The sequence below is a fragment of the Callionymus lyra genome, chromosome 3 (assembly GCF_982586985.1).
Source record: "Callionymus lyra chromosome 3, fCalLyr1.hap1.1, whole genome shotgun sequence".
In the NCBI taxonomy this organism is placed as follows: domain Eukaryota; kingdom Metazoa; phylum Chordata; class Actinopteri; order Syngnathiformes; family Callionymidae; genus Callionymus; species Callionymus lyra.
In genome coordinates, this window is record NC_141820.1 from 30,985,323 (window position 1) to 31,007,719 (window position 22,397).

General features: G+C 37.6%; 1 protein-coding gene across 1 annotated transcript in view; it reads left to right on the top strand.

Moving 5' to 3' along the window:
* The window catches only part of LOC148084458 (secretory phospholipase A2 receptor-like), a gene marked incomplete at its 5' end in the record, with an annotated part of 36,169 nt that extends 14,134 nt beyond the window's left edge, over positions 1-22,035 (top strand). The window contains one exon of the mRNA XM_087785614.1: positions 21,892-22,035. Within this exon, the coding sequence (XP_087641740.1) occupies positions 21,892-22,035 (144 nt within the window). The remainder of the gene's footprint in view (positions 1-21,891) is intronic.
* Positions 22,036-22,397: the final 362 nt, after the last annotated feature.

Genomic DNA, 22,397 nt, shown 5'->3' on the forward strand with positions numbered 1-22,397 from the left:
CCCTCCTCAGGACCTCTCTTTTGACATGGACAATGAGCCCTTACTGTAACAATTCATCTCAGATCCATGGATTCACTTTTTCAAATGTCATCGTAGAATAACCTTCAATGGATGACACAGCAAGACGAAATTATTCTTGGCTGGTGAGTCTGACAAAATCCATCTCTATGCTCTGTACAGACACTGATCTGCTCCCTTCTGCTAGACCTGGTGTGTCGATTACTGTTCAGCGGTGACAAAATGATTTTGTTGTCACAACATTTACAATATCGTCCTTTGAAGACTTTTTCACACTTTACCTTCACACTTTCTACATTGAATTTTTTTTATATTTTTGTCAGAAAAGTATAATCCCGTTTCTAACACCAATGAGTTCATCAATTTTTTTTTTTTTTTTATTGTAATAGAGAGAAATTAAAAATTATTCATCTTCTACAGTTGAAATCTTAACAGCCCTATCAGAAAAGATAATTGAAGCCTTTGTCAGATCATCGGCTTTGCAACAGTAATCTTTTCGATGGTTCACTCAATTTTGGCCAGAGCTGTCGATTCATTTTTAAAAAGCTGGTCAGGCAGCGATCAATATAAATTATTTTGAGAAACTCAATATTGTTTTCAATTTTAAAAAAAATCATCCCACCATAGAAGCCTTAATCCACTTATTTTCAGGGTCCACTAGATGTCAATCAGTTTAAGAAAGATGTGATTTTTTGATAGATTTTAAAAAGGAGAACATCTTTTGAGCTCAATACAATAAGACAGCTTTATGAAGCTTTATCAGCACGCCACTAGTAAACACAAAGGAAATTGAAATTGAGCTTTAAAGTCCTCGTCCTGTGACTTCAAGCTGAGACAAACTTAAATTCTCCTGCGAGGATATTACCCAGAACATTTCAGCAAATCTATCTCTTGATTCAAAATGAAGGTTGAAAGTGGCCTGATGAATACATCCATGAGTCCAGTTGAGATTTTACAGAAGGCGGTTTGTGCTCTGAAACTCTCATGGTAGAAAAATCAAAATGATTGTATCTGTATAAAGAGTAGAACAAAGTTTTTCTATAAAGAAACTTATGGTAAAGTATCCTGTTATAAACATACCAATGATTCAGAATAACTGTTGAAATGTAGCTCTCCAGAAAGTATAAGGTTGAGGTTATTTGTTTTCCATAGGTGTTCTACCTAACAACAACAAGAAGTATTTTTTCGGTGTTTAGTGTTATTTATTTGATGGTTCTAACTTGAATTCTTGAAGCTTTATGAAACAGGAACCTATTTTTTGAGTTCACTAGGTGGCGTGGTAAGTTTAAAATAGATGTGAGGTTTCAATAGTATATCAATGCTCCTTTTTTCTCTTTGACTTGGTGCCAACTTACAAATTGTGCCGCTTTATAAAAATAAATCCCCCCGACTCTGTGCTTTTTTTATAATCCAACAGACAAATGAACAAAGGAATAAACGCTGGCAACATTTTAAGCTTGTTGATGAAGCTAATAACACAAGGAGAAGTGAAATATGTATGACTCGGGTTTCTTCCTGTGGAATAGTGATGTCCAATTTGGATGTAATATCATCTCTTTAAATATTCTTTCTGCCTCAAGTTTAAGGTATAAAAGTGGGTCAGCTGCTTTAAACTTGGGACTAACTGGAACCAAGTGTGTGCTGTGGAAGAGTGAGGTTAAATGGAACAGTAGTGGAATAAAACACACAAATATAAGAACAGAACAAAAAGAAATAAACCTTAAAGGGAAACCAATGTGAAACCCCAACTCTCCTAGATAACTGACATGTTTCAAATGTTGAAGACCTCTTCTCCAAGATGCAGTAAGTCCCTCATCATGAAGATGTTTTGAAGCTGTTACTTTAAGTTATAATTTAAGTTCTTCCCCGTCTGAAATCTTGGCGAACGAGAGGTTACGAGAGCGGAGTCCATTATGACATAATAATGGTCTTCATTCCTTCTTAAGCCAGCTGTGATCACGCCCCCTTTGTTTATACAACAAGTCCCTTGAATAAGGAGTCCTCCGGGATTAATTGGTGAAAAATCTTGATGCTTGCCCAATCACAGCAGAGTAAGTGTGGTCATGATGAACAAGATTTCATCTAAAAAAAACCAAAGTGTTTTCAGTGGGCGGGGCTTAGGCACATTGTCTGATGTGAATATTTGAATGAAAATACAGTTTTGTACAAACAGACACATACTGATGAGTACAGTAGAGGTCCAAGATCTATTTAAGACACACTTAACTCACAAGCATAGGAATGAGATCGATTATTTTGACACCACGGACTGGAACAAGGACGTTTACATAGCCTTAAGCATGCGGTGATTGCTGATTGGTTCCAGCCGGGTGTCAATGAACCGTCAACAGTGAAAAAGAAAGGAGGGGCAGAGACAGGTAGAGTAAAATACTGTACTTGACATCAGCAATATTAAATCAGAGCAGTTTCAGGGTTTAGAACAGACGGTGCTGTGAATTTGAAATGTTTGTCTATCTGTATGAAAGGATAATAGGATAAATAGGATGACGGTGAAACTCACCGTATGTCCTTGTCTCCATGGAAACAGGCTGCTCAATTATAAGAGAAAAACAAAAGTCCACATTCTTTCTTTCTCTACATATAAGATCTGTTCAAAGATTGGCCCATCTGAGTTAACAACAACACACCAAACACAGACTTGTGCTACCTAATAGATTGTGTTCAGCCACTGGCCTGCCGTGGCCCCGGGGTCAGTGTACGGAGCAAAGAGACATTAATCATGCCGGGGAATGAATAAAAGCAAACACTGGCAGGACCTGGGAACATTGTGCTTGTGTGTGTTAATGTGCGCTTCAATGTGTGTGCAAGGTACAGGCTGATCGACCTGCCTGACTGCCCTCCGGCCTCTTCATCACAGTCGCCCATTACAGCGAGCCTGTCTCTCTTCACTGCTACTTTATTGCTTTTGGATCTATGAAGTGCACTTCCTGGTTTACTTTGATTACTTGCTCATCATCCTTAATTAGATTGTGTTTTTTTCCTCTATTGACGACAAGGAATGGAGGAAAGCACAAGTCACTTTTGAAATAGTGGAAAAGGTTAGTCCTGATTAGGCGTGTTAGAAAATGTCTAAATGGTGATATATCGCAGTATTCTTTTCAACCATACTGTATCAATATTTGACAGGACTTTTTTTTTTTTGCTAGAAAATCAAATTTTACCATAGTTTCTTTATCATTTATACTCCTTTTTTTCATTTCTTTTTTTAAAATTGACAAGCAAATATACATACTGTTTTGGTGTTGCAATTAGAGTTTTGTACCCCAAAAGTCAGCAGTCAATATGTCCTCAGCCGCTAAAGGAACCTTGAAATCCTGCAATGACTGAGGACGAGAGGATGCACTTGACTCCAGCTTCTTCTAAAGCTGATGTTTAGAGAAATTTTGTTTTCAATACAAATTAACGCAGTTAGAACTTCGGTCTATAAACTGAAGAATGCCATTCTTTTGAGCACCATTTCAGCACAAACACCATTTCAAAAGTGCAGGTTTGGCACCAATAAAGGATAAATAGCAGGAGTCTGCTTCTTTTGTTATGTCTGAGAGCGTGTCCTCCTCCGTTCTGGTTCAGCTTTCACTTGACAAACAATAGTTGCCAGGTAGAGACGGCAGACAACATAAAAGGTGGGAGGGAAGAAGGAAGCCCTGTGATGCTTTTAAGAAAATCGCACCATTGTTCGATAAGAGACGCTTTTATTATATTACGCGTCAAATACGGGACGGTTTTGCGACCCGCTTTGAAAACCTTCTCATGTACACAGAATTGAGCTTGAAATCAATGTTGGGCAAGTTCATAATAACGGTAAGTTAATGGTAACTTATTATTTATTATTCTTGCAATTTGTTACATTAAACATTAATATATTTAAATAAATGTTTAATTTGCATTAATAGTGATGTCTGTATCATCACTACTGTATCGAGTATCAACCCATCACTATGTAACCTTAATAAAATACTTTAAGTTACTCACCCAACACTGCGCAAAATGATAGTAGCAGAACTTAGATCCGACAATGTGTATTACTCTGAAAGTAGAAAATTATATTTATTATGTATTACCTTCTACAAATAGCCTTTAACTCAACTTATTTTGCTAAATTTGACATTCATAAAAGATTTTAGCATGTTCACTGATTCAAAAGTACTGGTACTGACATCTGATAAAACCTTAACAATACCCATCCCTATGCAATCATGCTTCACAGTCCTTGTTAAAGCATTTAGTTTAGATTCTCGGGCTAAAAATACACCTGGTTTAATTGTTTAATCTGTGAAGAAATGTTAAAAGAGTTATACATACACAACACAAGTTGAGTTTAAATAAGATTTAGAAAAGCAACCTTTACTTTAAATTATGTCATAATGGTTCAGAAAACTCTTGAACCTACCGTATCTGATAATAATAAGTAGTGACCATGTTTGGAAGGGGGTATTACAGGTCGTCCATATGGTTCTGACTACAGAGGCATAACTATGTATACATCTGGACTTTTAATTACTTTTAATTATGATTTTTAAAGAGGATTTCTTACTTAAAAGGTTCTTCCGAGCTCAACCAAGAGCAACCACGGTGCCGACCACTGATTATTACTTTCACACGACTCTTATTTCATCTCCCTCCATGTATGATGAACAGACGAAAGCTTATCAGGGCTCCAGTCCGGTGTAAAGGGAGACAGGAGGGGGAAGATTGTGTAGCACCGCATTAATTTGCCGCGGCTAACTGTTCTAACATCAGAGTAGAAATCAATGGTCCACCTCCCACATCCGCCCCGCTCTTAATCTCCCTCCTATCAATGCTTTTTTGTCACAAGTACCACACTGCTACACAGTTGCCCTTTCAGGCAGCCACCGGCTTCTTTTGTCTGCTACTCTCACATCAACAAAATGGCTTTTTGAAAAAAAAATCTCCCCCCTGTAGAGAATCCTGTCTCTCCCCGACACGGGGTATGAATCCTCACAAGTGTTTCGCTTTAGCTCCGGGCCTACAATTTTTGCATTCTCATGGGATTGATCTCTCTCTGCAAACAGTATTTAAATCATTTTCACTAAACATTGTTTATTTTTAGTATTTGTGTCCAATTGCCTTCAGCATCAGCTTAATCATTTCATTTGAATTTACAATGAAACAAGCAAGCTGGTAAACACAAAGACTTGCCGGCAAGGATCGTCAACATGGGACATTGTGGGGGATCCTGGTTTCCTTTCTGAGGGGGAGTATGCGTACAAATCAGCTCACAATAAATCGCAGTTTGAATAGTTTATCAATGTGTCACATGTTAGAGTTTAAGGTCATTTAGCAGCCATGACGTATTGTTCATCAGCCCCCCAACATACACACAACAATGGTAATAATTGTCTTGAATAGTGAATCAGGTTCTCGACTCAGATAGAGAATTACATTCTGGGATTTTCTTATGAGAGCCGTCATCTTTATATAACGTTAATGTTGGCAATGAAAACTATCGACCTCATGGACACCAATTTTACCTTATATGACCAATTTATTTGTACAGTCATGACTTATGTAGTACAGCTCTTCAGCTTTTATTTCAACAATGTTCCTCACTGCTTTATCTGAAGAGTCTGTTATGTGGCCACCAGACATTACATCAGTGGGTCAGAGACAGTGTTTTTATTTGAGGTACTGAGAGATTTTTTGGAATTTACCAGACAGATCACGCATGAAACAGACACAACAAGAGGCTTTATCTAGTTTTATAAGTAAATGTGTCAAAATCCTAGAATTTACAAGATTGTAGTTCATCTGTTTTTAAACATTTTGGAGTCTGTCCCCTGTCAAGAGCTTACGATAACTGAGGGAAAAAATACACACAAGGTTTAGATATGATTAACATTAAAGGGTTAGTTCACCCAGATTTCACTCATTTTCTACTCATCCTCAGGTCAACTAAGGGTTTTGCTTATTTTTCAGAGTAATCCGTTCCTTTTTACAGTTATAGGTGAAAATGATTGTCCATTTAAATAAAGCGACTGGAGCTCAGTTGCTTTCGTCTCCATCTTCATCCAAAAAAATGAACTTAAAACATCCAATTTGTTCTGAAAACAATTAAAACAGGTCTATATTTTGTTTACAGAATTTTGGGTGAATTAAAAACTTTATAGTATAAACTTTACTTCGTTATAGTGGCGTCCCCTTAAACATGAACAACTATTAACATATCGATCTAGTGTAAAGTGTTTGTGTGCATACTGTAAAACATATGTAGGTCACCAGTTTGACCCCCTCTGACAACCCTCTCATCTCCAGTAAAGGGTTGGTCTATATCTTTAGCTGAATAAAAGTGAAGGAATGGGTTTTATATTAAATGAGGTTGTGTGTATTAATGATGGTCTTCAATAGGTTTCCACTTTTCCCAATACGGCTGGAAGATACAGTAACTCCAGATGGCCAAATGTAAAGGCTTTGTTTTCTATTCATTGTAACTTCCTAGTTATACGGTCCAAATAAATTAATAAATAATATAAAAAAATAAATATTTATTATCCAATTTCCTTATCTTCCAGTATTGATGAATTATGTTTGGAATAGTATGAGCCAGTGCAAATAAAACATTAGCTCAAGCTTAAGCTATGACAGCCTAAAATGAAAGGTCGAGGACTGTGTGATGAGTGATATCACTCTGACCCCGTTTGACCTGTGACCTTAGCATCCTGAAACTTCGCTCGGATAGCAGAGGCTCAAACAACGTCCTTGAAGTGCACAGTCTCTCAAAGTGCTCTACTGAGACAGAGGTCGCTAAAGAAGGGGCGGGTTGTGTCAATGCCTTTTCAAGGCTCTCTTATTTATGTGTATTTTATATATTACATTTCAGATAATTCAGCTAGTTCTGATTTTCAAATTTAATGTAAATTGATTGTATTTTCTTGTTCTCTTGTATGGTGTGAATAAAATATTAGTATTTTGCTAAAGGAAAGCTTATTCTTACCTTATGTTTAACAATATTCTCCCTGAAATACATGCCATTGCAAGGGTAAACTCATTCCTATGTAATATGTACTAAATATGTTAATAATTTCATTGTCATAGCGTTCTTCTGCCCCCCTTTCTGCCCCCTGACAATTACCAATGAAATTTAAGCAATACATCTTATGCAGTATGTATGGAATAGATCTCTTCAAAATTGGACATATTTGAGTCTCAAAACCTTCACTGAGAGGCCAGACATGCTCAGTTTCAAGTACACTTGTCAAGTGGTTCTGGAGTCTATAAGACAGACAAGAATATAGTCAGATAAAGAATTGATTTTTTTTAAATAGTTATATTTTTTTCAATTTGTTCTTCACGTCACTTGATAATGAGGATAAGAAATACAATTACCATTTAATTAGGACTTCATTGGATGAATAGAGAAGATCGATGCAGCTATTCATGGAGAATGACTCTCTGAGACTTAAGTGGTAGCCAACTTTAACGCCACTTTAGCAACTCAAAAAATGATTTGTCCTTTTTTTTCTACACGACTCAAGTAAGACTACAAAGACTATTAAAAAAAACACTGATTAATCTGGCTGTTTGTTTATTTTGCATAATCATTAATGAACACATCTGAAACAGCAAAATGTCATTATGTTTGACAAGCACAGGCTTCAGGGGCTTAAATGATTCATATCTTAATTGTGCATTTTGTATTTGCTATAATGTATGAAAAAAACAATTCTGACTGCTGTGCTGTTATACAGAGAAATGGATAAAGAATGTGTTGCAGGTGACATTTTCCAAAAGATTGCAGTTCAAACTAGTGATGGAGGCTTCATGATGCATTGTTGTATTATTTTAGAGCTCAATAGGTAAGTAAGTAAGTAATATTTGTAGAGTGCTTTTCCAGACCAGGGTCAGAAAGCGCTTATAAAAATCAGAACAATACCCAATAAATATATACTAAAAAGGTCAAGATAACAACGAGACAAACAGAGGAGTCTCGGAAAATCAGGGAAAGCCTGCAAGAATAAAAATGTCTTGAGATCTTTCTTGAAGGAGTAACTAGACTCCATCAGAGGGAGAGGAAGATCGTTCCATAGCTTAGGAGCAACAGCTTGGAAGGATTTCTCTCCTCTGGTCCTGAACCGTGTGCGAGGAAACATCAGCAGATTCTGATCCACAGACCTCAGAGCCCGAGCTGGGGTGTAAGGCTGGATCAGATCAGTCATGTAAGGAGGAGCCTGACCATGATTAGCTCTGAAAGTAAGAACCAGAATTTTAAAGTTGATCCTGAAAGAAACTGGGAGCCACTGAAGAGATTTAAGGATCGGAGAAATGTGAGTTCTTATACTAGAAAAAACTATACATTTATATATATTAAAAAAATCTGTTTAGGGCAATGATTACAGAGCAGAGCGCCCTCTAGTGAGCTTTATGAAGCTTAAGTTCATCACAAGTTTAATGTCTTAATAGATTATCAAGGTTATCCAGGTACACAAGACACAAGGTAAATTGTGCAAAATATAATTTCAATTGCAGAACCAAAAGTCCAATCACCATCCTGCGACGGGTACTAACACTTGGGTATTTCATATAAAATAATAAAACAACGGGTTTGACAGTGTGGCGGTGTAAACATTATTATTATGGTGGCGTAAAGGGTCATTGGTCCAAGATCACTAACATCTTAGATTATGTTTCAAACTGGAGATTCGAGACCAACTGGAGAAGCTTAAACACATCAAAGTTTGGCAAAGTGTCCAGAAACGAGTCATACCAAGGAGGTCCGGAGGGCGGCCCTCAGCTGTGTCATGTATAAAAGAGCTGTTAATTCAATGTAATGTTGATTTTCTTTGTGAATTACTTTATGATATTATCAGATAGGCTTCGTCCCACAGCTAATAAAATCCAACATACCGTTGACCTGGTCTGGGCTTCCCTGATTTCAGTCGACAACCTCTCGTTCAACTTCAGTAAAGTTCAAACCAAAAGAGTAATAATCCAGGGCAGTGTGGGGGCAAGACACAACAACCACTGTCAGAACTGTGAACGAGCTGACGCCGGTCTGTAGAAGTCCCGCTTATTTAAAGGCAGGATGAGAAGGAGGAGTGTTACACTTTAACCACTGAAAGAATTTGGTCTTGACTTTAAAGAAAAGTGCGTTTGTATCCAAAAATATCTTAAATTATTACATCTTGTCTTCTACCTATCCAGGTTCGTGTAGCGGGGGTAACAACTTTAGCAGGGAGGCCCAGACTTTCCTCGCCCTTGGTACGTGGTCTTGCTCTTTCCAGAAGACCCCACACTCATAGTCTCTCCAGCATGTCCTGGGTCCAGCAAGTATATATTGAACATTAGCAAGAACATTAGAAAGATAACTATTTTCAAAATAGTTTACTTGTTCTATATATAGCTAAGTTTTCCACTCACAAACTTCGCAAAATTAGGTTTTTATAGTTTGACTTTTTTGATGTAAAAATATAACAAATATACTTATGACTGTCTTTAAGAAATGTAACTTGATGAAGGTCTAACAATTATAAAAAAGAAGCACATTTATTAGTTGATGTTAAGGGTTCTTTTGTAATCATTGGGTGTCTCACATTTAATTAATTTCATGGACAAGTTGCTTACCTTAAATGAGTCATAAAACTTAACATCCAGTTACACAAGTCACTTCCAACCCTTAAAAACATTGGGTGTTCAACTAAGTTTAACATAAATATAGAGACTCATTTATCTAAGATGGACGGAAATGCAATTTAGCTCTAACGCACAGATTTGAGGGATCTGTTATTTGGTGAAGCCTATACATACACGTGTTTGCAAGCGTACATGTCTACACTCACACATTATTTTAATTAAAACAGATTAGTCAGTAACTAATTCAGCTCCACGGAACAAAAAAACATTATTGGAATCAGTGGGAATTGCACAAGATACAACAAGTAATTAAAGCTTTGTTCTATATTTCATTTTGAAGCATCAAACACGGATGAAGCTCACTTGGCCTGGAATCACTGGGGCTTCTGTTTATTTATTTTTCTTCTTCTGTGGTGGAATTGAATTAAGATCATGAAGATGCCAAGTTTAGCATTCAGCTTACTCACTTACTCAATTCTCTTTGAAGCCAGTAAAAAGAATGTTTCTTCATCCTTTTTTTTATCTTTCTATCATGAAATATTTAATTCCACCAAGTGTGAGTTGAGATTAATTAAAATAGAAACTTGCAAGACGATAATAATATAGTGTCTGTCTTTTCTTATGTAATTGTCAGTGACAGAGTACATTCTTTGCTGCCCAGGGACTTTTTTTTCATTTCTTTTATTTTTTCAGCTAAAAGCTTGTGGGTTTCAGACTGATTTTGGCAACACTGATTTATTGATGTAGATCCCTCACGTTAATTATTGATGGACATTGAAACACACCATTCGCCCGTCTGGAGAACAGCAGGAATGTGAAATAGAGAGGAGGCAGCTTCTGAGAAAACTTTGTGAACCATTACCATTGGATTTAAAGGTTGCAGATTATAGATAATGGTTCAAAGATGGTGTAACCTCCCATTGGGCTCTTAACACAAGGATGGTGCCTCAAATTTCTCCATCTGTGATGGGCTGGTGAAGCTTCATGAAGCACTGTCCTTTATTTTCAAAGCCCTGATGGTGCTCTATAATTAATATATTCAAACAGTTATTCTATTGAAACTTCACATCATTTGTAGTGAATTAAATGCCTCAAAATGTTGTGAAAAATTAACAATATACCGCAACTATTTGCAATTATAACAGGTATTGACTGAGGTTTGTGTTTCCTTCATACCCGCCACAGAATATTTTCCATCTTAAGGCATTGTTTAAAAAGAAAAGCCATATTATTATTCACCAATGCAAGATTAACATGAATGTACTCACACTTAATACGTTTCTTAATTCAGCCCAGGGTCAATTAGAGACTGAGTGAACCGAAAAGACTAGAAGAAAATCAATACATTAAAAAAAGATTGGTCAAAAGATTTTTATAACGTCCAACCTCTGGATTTTTCTCATAATTATCATATTCTTTGTATATTTAGTTATTCGAGGATTAGGCTGGAAAACGATCGCTTGCCACTGGGAGGTTGAAGCAATCGAATGCAAGATGAAAGATTTGTGTTTAATGACAAATTATTATGAAGCACCATTAGTAAAAAAAAGAAAATAATCTTTGTTTTTTGATACTTTCTTCACTGAGGGTTAAATCTTACTGTAAAAACTCAATTAAGGATTTAAAACATTTGAAAATCATGACTAGCTTAGTAAAATGCATTTGACTCAGACTAGTATCACATTGTCTTTCAACTGGTTGAGACTGTGTACGATTCTCTTATGTGTGCAACGAGGCAGACGACTAAAAGGTTTGTCTCGACTCAAACATTGGAACAGGGGTCTCCAACTATTTTTGCACCACAGACGGGTTTAATGTTGGCATTGTTTCCACGGATCAATATATAAGGTGTGGCATAAAAAATAAGATGAAAACTGAAATGAAAAATAAGCAACTGAATCAGTTGATCGTCCCATATAGAGTTTGTGCTTCACACTTTTTCAGTAGTTTAAAGTTTTCTTTTTTTTTTTTTTTTAAGTTTTTTTTTTCATCTGCGGTCTTGTATCATACACCTCGCAAACCAGTACTGGTGGTTTGGGAAAACTTTTTTTGTTTCGTGAAAAAGAGCAGAGAAAATGGGTGGATTCTTAGATGGGAGGACAATTTGATTCCCGACTCCGATGTTGGGTGTAAATAGCAGAGCGATGAATCGATTTACTGCTCCCAAATGGCCATCGAGTGATGGGTTGAAAATTCCGACCTGTCAGATCTTTATGACTGGCAGTCGTCTGGCTTTCTAAGATTTGAAGCACGAACCCAAACCCATTTCCAAACTGTCAGTGAGTTGTTCTTGTTAAAGTCAGGAGATGGAGTGCGGTGTGCACAGAGAGGAGTGTGGTCGACCTTTCACCTGTGGCAGACGCACAGTTACTTTGCAAGTCTTCCTGCTGATACCCTCAGCTTTCAAGTTGACCTTGATCAATACAGATGCCTGCCCTTCCAAACTTGCAGTCAAGTCATACATGATTAAACATTACTCGGGTACCAAACACAAGAGCCTGGTTTTACCCTGACAGGTCCAGACAAATCCTATATTAAGGTATTGAAAGACAAGAATGACAACTGAATTTCCTAAATAGAGTAAAACTATAAAAACTTCCAATGGAAGGCTTGATTACTTTTCTTCTATCAAAATCCCTAAATGTAGTAAAATAGTTTTTCATAGTACATTGTGTAACTACAACACTGTTCTCTAGTGAAGAGTATCAGTAAAAATTATTTCATTTTTTTACAGTATAAAAAGTAATTTAGACGTAATCTATTTATTAATCTTATCTTAAAATAGGACCCTCCTTTGTGAATGTAGCTCATTAATACTTGAATTACATTTCTTTTAACTTAAAATAATACGTTAACACTTTAAGATTAAGTGTGCATAGTTATATATACTTTTTAACTGAACTTTAAAACTTCTCTTTCGCTTTTGTTTTTTAATCTGTCTGTCTGGTGTACTTGTGTGTTTTGAAAGGCGCCTTATAAATAAAATGAATTATTATTGTAATTTTTCTATATATACAATTGTATGTGGTCAATAGTGACTGGCAGATGAAGCTTCATGAAACAGTGTCTTTTTAGAAGTCAGTAGGTGGCGCTGTTCCAATGAAACATAACATCATTTTTTAACTGATGGCGCCACCTACTGACCTTTAAACAACATGACACTGCTGCATGAAGCTTCATCAGACCGTCAACTAGTGAACAGGTCAACATAAGTATGATTCAACTTTTAACTGCACCTCAGAAGGATGATGCTTCAGCACTTTAGATCCACACTCCAGAACGCTGAAGACACAAGAACATGTGTAGTGTGCAAGTAGATCACAGATGTATTTGGCCCGAAAACACTGAGAGCTTTGTAGACCAGATAAAGGATTTGAAAATCCATCCTTTTACACGGACGAGCCGCCGCTGTGATCTGAGCACTGGTTTAATGTGCTCCACTTTCTTGGCATTAGTGAGGACTCTGGCAGACATTTTTCTGGATGAGCTGATGCTGTCTGATTGATTTTCTCACACAAAGGGCTGAGAGGACCTCATTACAAAAGTCTGGGAACACTCAAAATAAACACGTTCTTTTGTTTGACAGCAACACATTGACCAAGGTTGCGAACAGCATTTACCTTATTATAGAAATTCAGGACATAAAAATCTGTTTTTTTGTGTTTGTTTATTTGCATTGTTGAGATGTCAAGACAGAACAAACAATAAAACATTTTATTTCGTATTCAGGGATTTGTACTTTTTGTTATGTTTTGTTACTGAACATACTTCTGCCAAATCTTCCCAATCTGGGAGGAACAAATGGATTATCATCATTACTATTATGAATAGTTAGTTATATTTAAACAAGTATATAATTGTGTTCAACTGAACGCTTTTTTCTGTATCACCAGCTGCTCCACAAAGAAAAGTACCTCCCCTATAGCGATGTGTCGATGAAGCTTCATGAAGCAGTATCATTATTTTTCAGAGACCACTAGATGTCTCGCTCTGTCTTTGAACTGTTTTCTTGAAACTTCTCGTAACTTTCAACCTGAGGGTTCCCCCCTGCTGAGCCCTGAAAACGATGACACTGCTTCACGAAGCTTCATAAGACTTTGACTAGACAGCACCTATTCTGAACATGTCACGCTATACACTAGTGATGGTCTGATGAAGCTTAATGACGCAGTGTCATCATTTTTTTTAGAGACCCCTAGATTTTACTCTCTGCTATATCTTTGAAAGTTATGAGAAGTTTCTAGAAAAAAACCAAACTAAAACTGCCCCCTGCTGAGCTCTGAAAATGAAGCTTCTTAGGACCATTATTAGACTGCACCAATGCTGAAAATTCCAATTTTAGGATTTGTCTTTGAGGAACTGCACAGCTTTGACCCATTATTTAGGATTGGATAGATCATGGGAAATATCATAAGAAAGAACTTTTAATTTGATTATCTATAGTAGTTTTATACATTTGTTGTAAATACAAAAACTAAAAAAAGCCACTCGTTTTTGTCTGGTAACTATTGTGAATACAATGCAATAACTTTTGAAAAAAATAATAATACCCAAGCCGGTGAAAGAGATATATAACTTAGAGAAAGTATAAAAAGTTTGGTTGCTCAAGTCTCCACACAAGTTATAGATTTAGCATTTAAGTCCTTCACTGTCGCTGCATAGCAACTAGCGTCTACGCAGTTCAATAGTTAATAATAAACACATATCTCCAGCACAATTACACGTCTGAAAAAAAAAGGAATGGCGTGGTCGCTTAGGCGTGAGAGGGAAGGAAAGGGGGGCTTTGTAATTTCTTATCCCCGGCTAATTGCGGCTGCGACTAGACCTGAGAGAAGTGATGGCCGCTGCTTTAGTTGTCTGCCGGTGTGACAGCAGGGTTAATTAACAGCTATCCACCAAGATTAAGATGGAACAAAACTAAATAGATCAAGATACACACACACACACATACACGCACAGTTTAAGATTAAGATGGTCACGTCATCCCATCTATTTCAGCAGGAAATTAGCCTCGCGCCTGGGCGGACAGGCCCCGCAGACACGAAGCCATTTCTTCACACCTAATACATTCACACCTGTGTGACTTATTGATACTGGCACATGCACGGCTGTGTCATTTCGCTGATCCTCGGAACTCGTACTAAATGACATTAGAGCGTTGACAGATATGGCGCCCGGCTCTCCCTTCCCTCGACTGCTCGTGTCGTAGTCCCCGTGGAAAGGCGCGACGACGCCCCCTCCATCCATCTTTCTTCTCTCGGTAAAGTCATGAAAAGTGAATCTGGGTCGGAAAGATTTGTCTAAGCCCGGCCTAATGTGTCCCAATCTTCACCTCGCATGCTGGTGGAGCGCTCATGCACACAAGCATCCAACTGCCAGGTTAATGTGGCTCAACGTTTATTGGGCAGACTGGCCTCCCACACCAGCTGTCCTAATGTAACTCCATTCATGAATAACTGTTTTATCCTCTTGGCTGCATCCATCCATCTTCATGGTCAGTGTGAGATGGCAAATTATGTAAAGATCTGCATGCTTTGATAGGAAATGTTGCAGAATAAAGAACATAATAAAAGTGGTAGCTAGTAGGGAAAATAAGATTTGTTAAAATGTATCTCCATTACCCTTTAGAACATTCTGCATTTCTTCTTATGAACAATATTTTTTATTATACACGTTGATATACAATACTAAGATCCCAATAACCAATTTGACATTATTATATATTTTTTAACAAAGGCATTTTAATTCAACTAATGTTCATTAAAGTACAATTTGTTTCATATTAGCTTAAGCTACTTTTTTGAAAAGCTTACAGTTTTTTCTTTTACTTTTCAAATTGAATGATTTAATTTACCAATTTTCCAAAGATAAAAAGATTGGAAAGGAAAGCATCTCTTGGCTCGGGAGGTTTAATCCCAACAAACTTTATTTACATGACAATCCTCAGCACATTGACTTGACCCACTACATCATTCGAACAGAAAGAAGAATAAATGAGTTACCTTGCCGTCGTCAGTCAAAAACACGTCAATATTTGACTCCTCAACATACCAAGCAATACTTATCATTTGGACGCTGATGAGATTGTTGTCGCGTCACAAAGGAGAGGTCAACAGCAGTTAACATGGCTCATGTCACCAGCTCGACACGTTAATCTATAGATGGTCTTGCTTATCGATTCAATCCCACATTAGCCCATGCAGTTTAAGCCAAAGGAAAGTCGAATCAAAATTGTTGTGTCATGTGTGCATCTGCTAGTCTACCGCCCTTCTGTCAATCAAAGAAGACATTTGTTAATGCCGCGATTGGTCTAGCAAATTTCAGATATTCCTTGACCAAAATTTTATTATGGCTTTTTGGTTGCGTATCAGTCAGTTTACCAAGTAAAGTTTTATCATATACTTGATAATAAATCCATCTTATTTATCTCATTTTAGAAGCTTTTTTTTGGTTGCATTAACTTGCAGCCGACAAGCCATTTGCTGCCCATGACCTGATGTTCTTCGACCCTCGATCTATGTTTTTAGGAGTACGGGCGGAGCAATGGACTCCATCTTTTTACAAAATCAGAAGGTAGAGGAATAAGGATAAGTGCATCTAATGTTAACATTTATATAGTTTTGGTTTTATAGTTAAGATTGAACAGATTAATAAGAAAATAAAGTGGTCCCAAGACCATTTATGTCTGAAATGACCAGTTTTAAAATAATGTTCCTGTAATCTACTGTAATTAACTTGCCAATTCAACAAACACAAATGTAACTGTCTGATTGTTATGAAGGAAAGTTTGAGCATTTCCTGTATCTATACCTTTAACAATTCGAAAATAAAGACATTCCTAAAACATGCTTTTCGATTCTTAGAAAGTGTTGGAAAACGTTTTTTATTGATTAAAATTGATTCTTTAATGTTTATGTATTTATATTTTTCTAAAAAACTCTGTTGAAATCACCAGCCCATTCTAGAATCAAGCTTCTAAAAGAGCCGGTTTGATTCGCATACCAAGACCATGCAGCTGTATGTGGTATTTATGATGATACTTGAATTCACTCATGCAGAGTTAATTGGCTCAGGCTATCTGCTGTATACTTACTGTTGCATTAGACATGTGAGTGGTGCCTGCTATGATGTATAATGCAAATCTGGGGGGACGCCTCGTATTGAAAGAGGAAAGAATCCCTGTTAACATTTTCCTACATTAGCACCCCTAGAGAACTCTGCTCAAATGACAGCACTGTGCTCAAACAGGAGTAAGAAGAGGAGGACAGAAGAAGGACACAGTCTGAGTGCTGTGACCTTAAAAAAAAAAAGAACACAAAAAAGCTGCTAGTGAGAGAGAGGGAGTGATGAATAAAGGGGGGGATCGTTTGAATGTAGCAACACTGCCGGGGGGAAGGGACAAAGAGACGATGGTGGAGAACAGGCGGAAAAGGAACGTGTGATTAAGGAGAGTCGGGGTGTGGTATCGGAGGTGACAGGAGTGTTGGTGATGAGTTGCAACAGCAGACAGGGTTGATGGAGGGAGGACGGGGGGGCAATGTTGGAGATTGAAATTCCGAGCTGGTTGAGGGGGGGCAGGAGGGGAAGTATTCCTCGGGGGAATCAGATGGTGAGCCCCGGCCTGTATTTGTGGAAGATAGGTTTGCATATAGATGATGAGGAAATGTCTCCAGCAATAAATAGATGAATTATGATCAAGAAAATGTTGTTGGGCACTCATGCAGTTTACACTTTATATAAGTAGTAGTTTTTTTTTGCAATTTAGTTGCAAGGAGGTTTTTTGGGGACATTTTTTAATGTTGTAGAAACTACGTTGCACCATAGCCACAAACCACATTGGTATGTTCAAAATAAGAAAATGCTCCTCAATTGGTTGGTTTCTTTTTTTAGCTTTGGGTAAATTTAGCCATATTTAAAGCATTTTCGTGGTCACATGATCTTGACAGACTCTCCCATCTAAGCGTCCAAAAGTTACATAATAGAGAGTTTTAGTGAAAGACATGATGTGACTTAAATCAATCATCCCAGAAAATAAATATATAAAACACAACAATGTTAAAACTCTACGTACTCCTGCTTTAACATAGGAGACACATTGAGGCGATGACTGTCCCTTTCAGCCTTCACTAATCTTCTGAACAGCAGAACACATTATTAACTATGTGAGACAAATGTCTTTCTATTCTTGGATGGTTTTTTTTACCCCTCCAGCCCACCCTTGCAGGATGGTTTGTGGCTTTGATTTAAAAGTCTTCACCACAGGTGGTCCTCGTGTGCTCTGCAGAAAAGTTGTTATATAAGATATATGAGCCGGAAAACTTCGACTTCGTTCACATTGTTATCTACTAGACACATGTACTATATCTGTCAACTACTGAGCCCCCTACTCTGTGTGGGCGGTCCCAGGTCTTAGCTTTGGTCTCTCTATTTTCCTTTTGCACTATGTAATGCTATAGTTTATTGTTATTATCATGTAATTATGATCTAATAGAGTTTCGTGAAGCAGTGTCATTATTTTCAGAGCCCACTAGATAGCAGTCTATGCACTATTTTAAACTGATGGTGCCACCTACTGACCTCTAAACAACATGACACTGCTTCATGAAGCTTCATCAGCCCATCACTTTTATTATGCAGTATTGTATTATTATTTCTGTTTCTACTGTTAACTTGCTGCCTTGACAAATAAAGAAACATCTTATCTTAATGCTTTTATCTGCCGAGTTGGTAAGTTTTGTATTTCTTTGAGATTATATTTTACTTTTGTCTCAGTATCAAAATTCCATTTGAATGAATTAAAGAAGGATTTCCTATTTATTTTGTGGACATTAACGCAGCTGTTTAATGAGTTCTATTTAACACGCTTAATAAACTCTCTATGTGAACCACCAATTAGCAATCCTTGTACACAATATACCTCACATTTCTAGTAACGTATTGATTTGTAGAATTGTCCATTAACATGTTGATTAAGAACTATGGGATAATATAATGAACCAAAGGGTATTCAGATTAACTGGGCTCTACATGTTTAAGCCATGTGCTAGTCATCGCTTCCCAACCCTTTGGGATGAATTGCTATAATTTATTTTTATTTGTATACCAGTTTTCAACTGCTGTTTACTGAATGGTAGTTTAAGATCCGTGACCTCAAGGAACATTGAGTTCTAGTTTTCTATTTTGTGCCACAAGACCTTACATACTTCAACGCTAAACGGAAAGCCTGCGATCTATTTGCCGTTAATTGGCGCAGGGCAGCCATAGATTACTGAACACGACAGTGTCTTTTTCAGGAAAATCTATCAGCGGCGACCTTTCTAGCACTATTACAACAAGGTCAAAGAACACAGAGGGATACCAATCAATAGAATATTGAGTGCCAGCACAGACAATGTCCGATCACTGAGACCAAAAGCGGGACAGAGAAGAATAAAAGACCACACAAAAGAGGGGGGAAGAGAGTGAAATCAAGAGGAAGAATGAAGGGATCTGCAAGATGAATGGCCAAAGATGAAAATGGAAGGGTGGTGGGGGGGGGGGGGGTAGGTGTAGCATGAGATTGCCAGCTTCGGTTGAGGAATTGAAACAGGTAGAATTGTGGAACGCATGGAAAAAATCTCGAGGTGGCCGCAATCTTGTGGTGGCAGCGGTATCAGTCTACAGAACCGCCACAGGCATCAACATACAAACCGACGCCGGAAAATAAGTGTTTTGTAGGAGAGACTGTGAGTCCAGGGAGAATATTCTGTAGCCACCAGCGCAAACACATTCTGCCCCAAGGAGGTGTCTGATGACAATGTATACAGTGTGTTGTACATCCGACACTGAAGAGTGAGTGTGTGTTTATCAACAGAGTCTGGAGTGTTAATGATTTGAACAGAATTCACCAGAGGAGAAAATACTTTAACTCAAATGTCTGATAAAATGTTTTTAAAAACAATATTTCTATGGTTGTAATGGAGAAATGAACACATTAGAGGTTTACCTTATGTTTGGCATGGTTAATAAATAGTTAATGTAAAAGTTATTAAAACCAATTAAAGCAAACACAAAAGAACAATTGTGTAATCTATTATCGATTTCGCAATAATAGGCTAAAAAAAGATTTATATAATTTTTGTTGCATTAATAACAACTTTCTTTTTACGCTCTTTTGGGTCAAACTTACTCAAGCCTGTAAACAAGCTTGAATTAGTAAAAAACTACTACAAGGAACCATCAAGTTATCTTGTTGAATCTTATGTTGAAATGTTATTTCATGGACTTAAACAGTTGTTTTTTTGCCAATCATGCCGTTTAATTTTTGCTGTTTATAGCTGAAGAAATTATGTCACTAAAATGTTTCAAATGTTAAAGTCTTCCTCTCCAAGATGCAGTAAGCCTCTCATCATGACCATGTTTTGAACTTATTACTTTATAACATTCTCCCCCATCTGAAATCTCGGCAAAGGAGAAGTTACGAGAGTGGAGTCCTTTATGACCCAATATATACTCCTAATCCAGCCATCTGTAATCATGCCCCCCCCCCCTTTGTTTTTACAAGGAGTCCCTTGGAATTAGAGACTTGAGGATTGATGATGCGCGGTGACAGACTTCAGTGCTTGACCATTCACAGCAGAGTGGATGAGAAATGTAACAATTATTATTTTAAATAATAAATAATTACTGTTATGATAAATAACCTGACAAGTTATGTGACAAGAAATATCTACACAACAAATATAAGCAGATCTGTTTCACATTAAAAAGGGCATCTGTGAGTGACTCGTTTTTTTTTAGTGTAGATTGTTATATCAACTAAGCATTTTGTTTAGGGGGAGTCGGAATATCTCAAAAGATGGGTTGAAGCCATCAGTGACATCGTAAAGAATATGAACAAGCAGTGGTAAGGTAGTTATGAAAGACCACTAGATGGCACTATCGTGGAAAGTGATGCCAGGTTTCTTTGAATTACTAGATCATAGCCAACGATTATAAAGCAGAGAGTGGTCTTTCACAATGAAGACACTGTATGATGAAAAAACTGATGCTGTAACATGATACATCATCAAATCATCACAAGTGGAAAGTTAACAGAGTAATAATCTCAACAATAAAAATGTAGAAATAAATGGCGAAGTTCTCATGCTTGGGATAATGACGAAGGAACATTTGTTTGCCTGCATGGTATCCGACTTTATATAGCCTTTAGAAAGCCTCCTTGATAAGTTTAAGTTTCTCCGAGCCTTTCTTTAACTAGTCGATGGTCACATTTTCCTCGGGGGATGGGAAAAAACATTATATTTCAATCACACCGTCAGGAAAGAAAAAGCAATTTAAAATACATAAATTGAACTTAATAAAAAACAATAACTTAATTAATTAGACAATAGCTCAAGCTATAGAGATAACTATTTAAAATAATAATAAAGAATTTAAAAAAAAAGTGTGGTTAACCATGGAAAGGTGAAGATATTTAAGTTTTATTTCTTTAAATTTAATTTCTAAGTTCCAATAGGTAGACTCTGCTGCAAACGTCACATATCTGGTTGCACCAGTAATATATACCTGGACCACTGATACAGCAGTTTAATAAGAAGGCGCCATGTATCATGCCGGGGGTCCCTCCACAGCGTCCTCGTCCTCACATGCTGCTAACCAAGTCTGGAGCCAGTGCGCCGGGCGTTTTAAGCATTCATGTATTCACTCAGAACTCAGTCAAAGCAGCCAAAGCTGTGAACACAGCCAACTGGGGAGCTCCGGGAAACAGGTCTTGTCCCATTTCATCCTTTATAAATCAAAGCACACTCCCGGACTTGGAATGAGAACAATGCCAGTGAAATTGGATGTTCTCCATCTCGGTGCTCCATGCAAATGAGATGGTGAATTACACAGTGCAGAGGGCTCGTGCTGCACACCTCGTCTGGAATACATGAGATTTTTTTTTTTTGTGTGTGTGAACCTATGTGTGTGTTTTTGCTGCAAACGTGAAACCAAGGTGTCAATTCCTGGGCTCATTAGGACTGATACTTTTCAGATGTTGGCATAGAGGGTGCTGCAACGAGCAGCAGATGGTTAACAAGGAGAAGATCCACAATTGCCAACAGAATTTGAGCTTTGTCCTTCCACCCACACTCTGCCACTCGCTCCTGGATGCCTGACTATTGTTCTCTAATAAGCCCCATCTTGGTGCCGTTGCTCACTTGCCTGTTTGTGTGTGCAACATCCATCCATAACAACATCATTATCAGGTTCCGTTTGAAGCCCCTTTTTCCCTTCTCTTAGCCTCCCTCTCCGCACCCTCGTCTGCTCATCCTTGGCAGCTTCCAAAGAGGCAGCGCCGGTGAAGAGCAAGTGGAAGGAAAACGAGGGAAGACGTGTAGGGAAGAAACGGTGTTGGCTGCATTAGCATATCAGACAACATGGTGAGAGCTGGAGATTGGATAGCGGAGCAGATGTCAATTTGCATATTCAATGTTGGCCAGCGGTGCATTTCTGTGGACGTGAGAGGATCGCACTGGGTGTCATGAGGGTGAACCGAGGCTCGGGCAGAGAAGAGGGGGTGAGGCTGGAATCACAATCAGAAGGTAGAATCTCTTGCATGTCAAGACGGACAGCGGCGTGTTGTACCTGTGTCTCTCAAAGTTGAAGGATAAATTAAATCACCAAAAATAGTAGATTTTTATATAAATGTCTTTTTTAATATACAGGTCCATCTGTCGCCTTCTTAAATACAAATCTGGAATTTTCTGATTCAATGTGGGAGTTTAGAACATTCAGTCACACATATT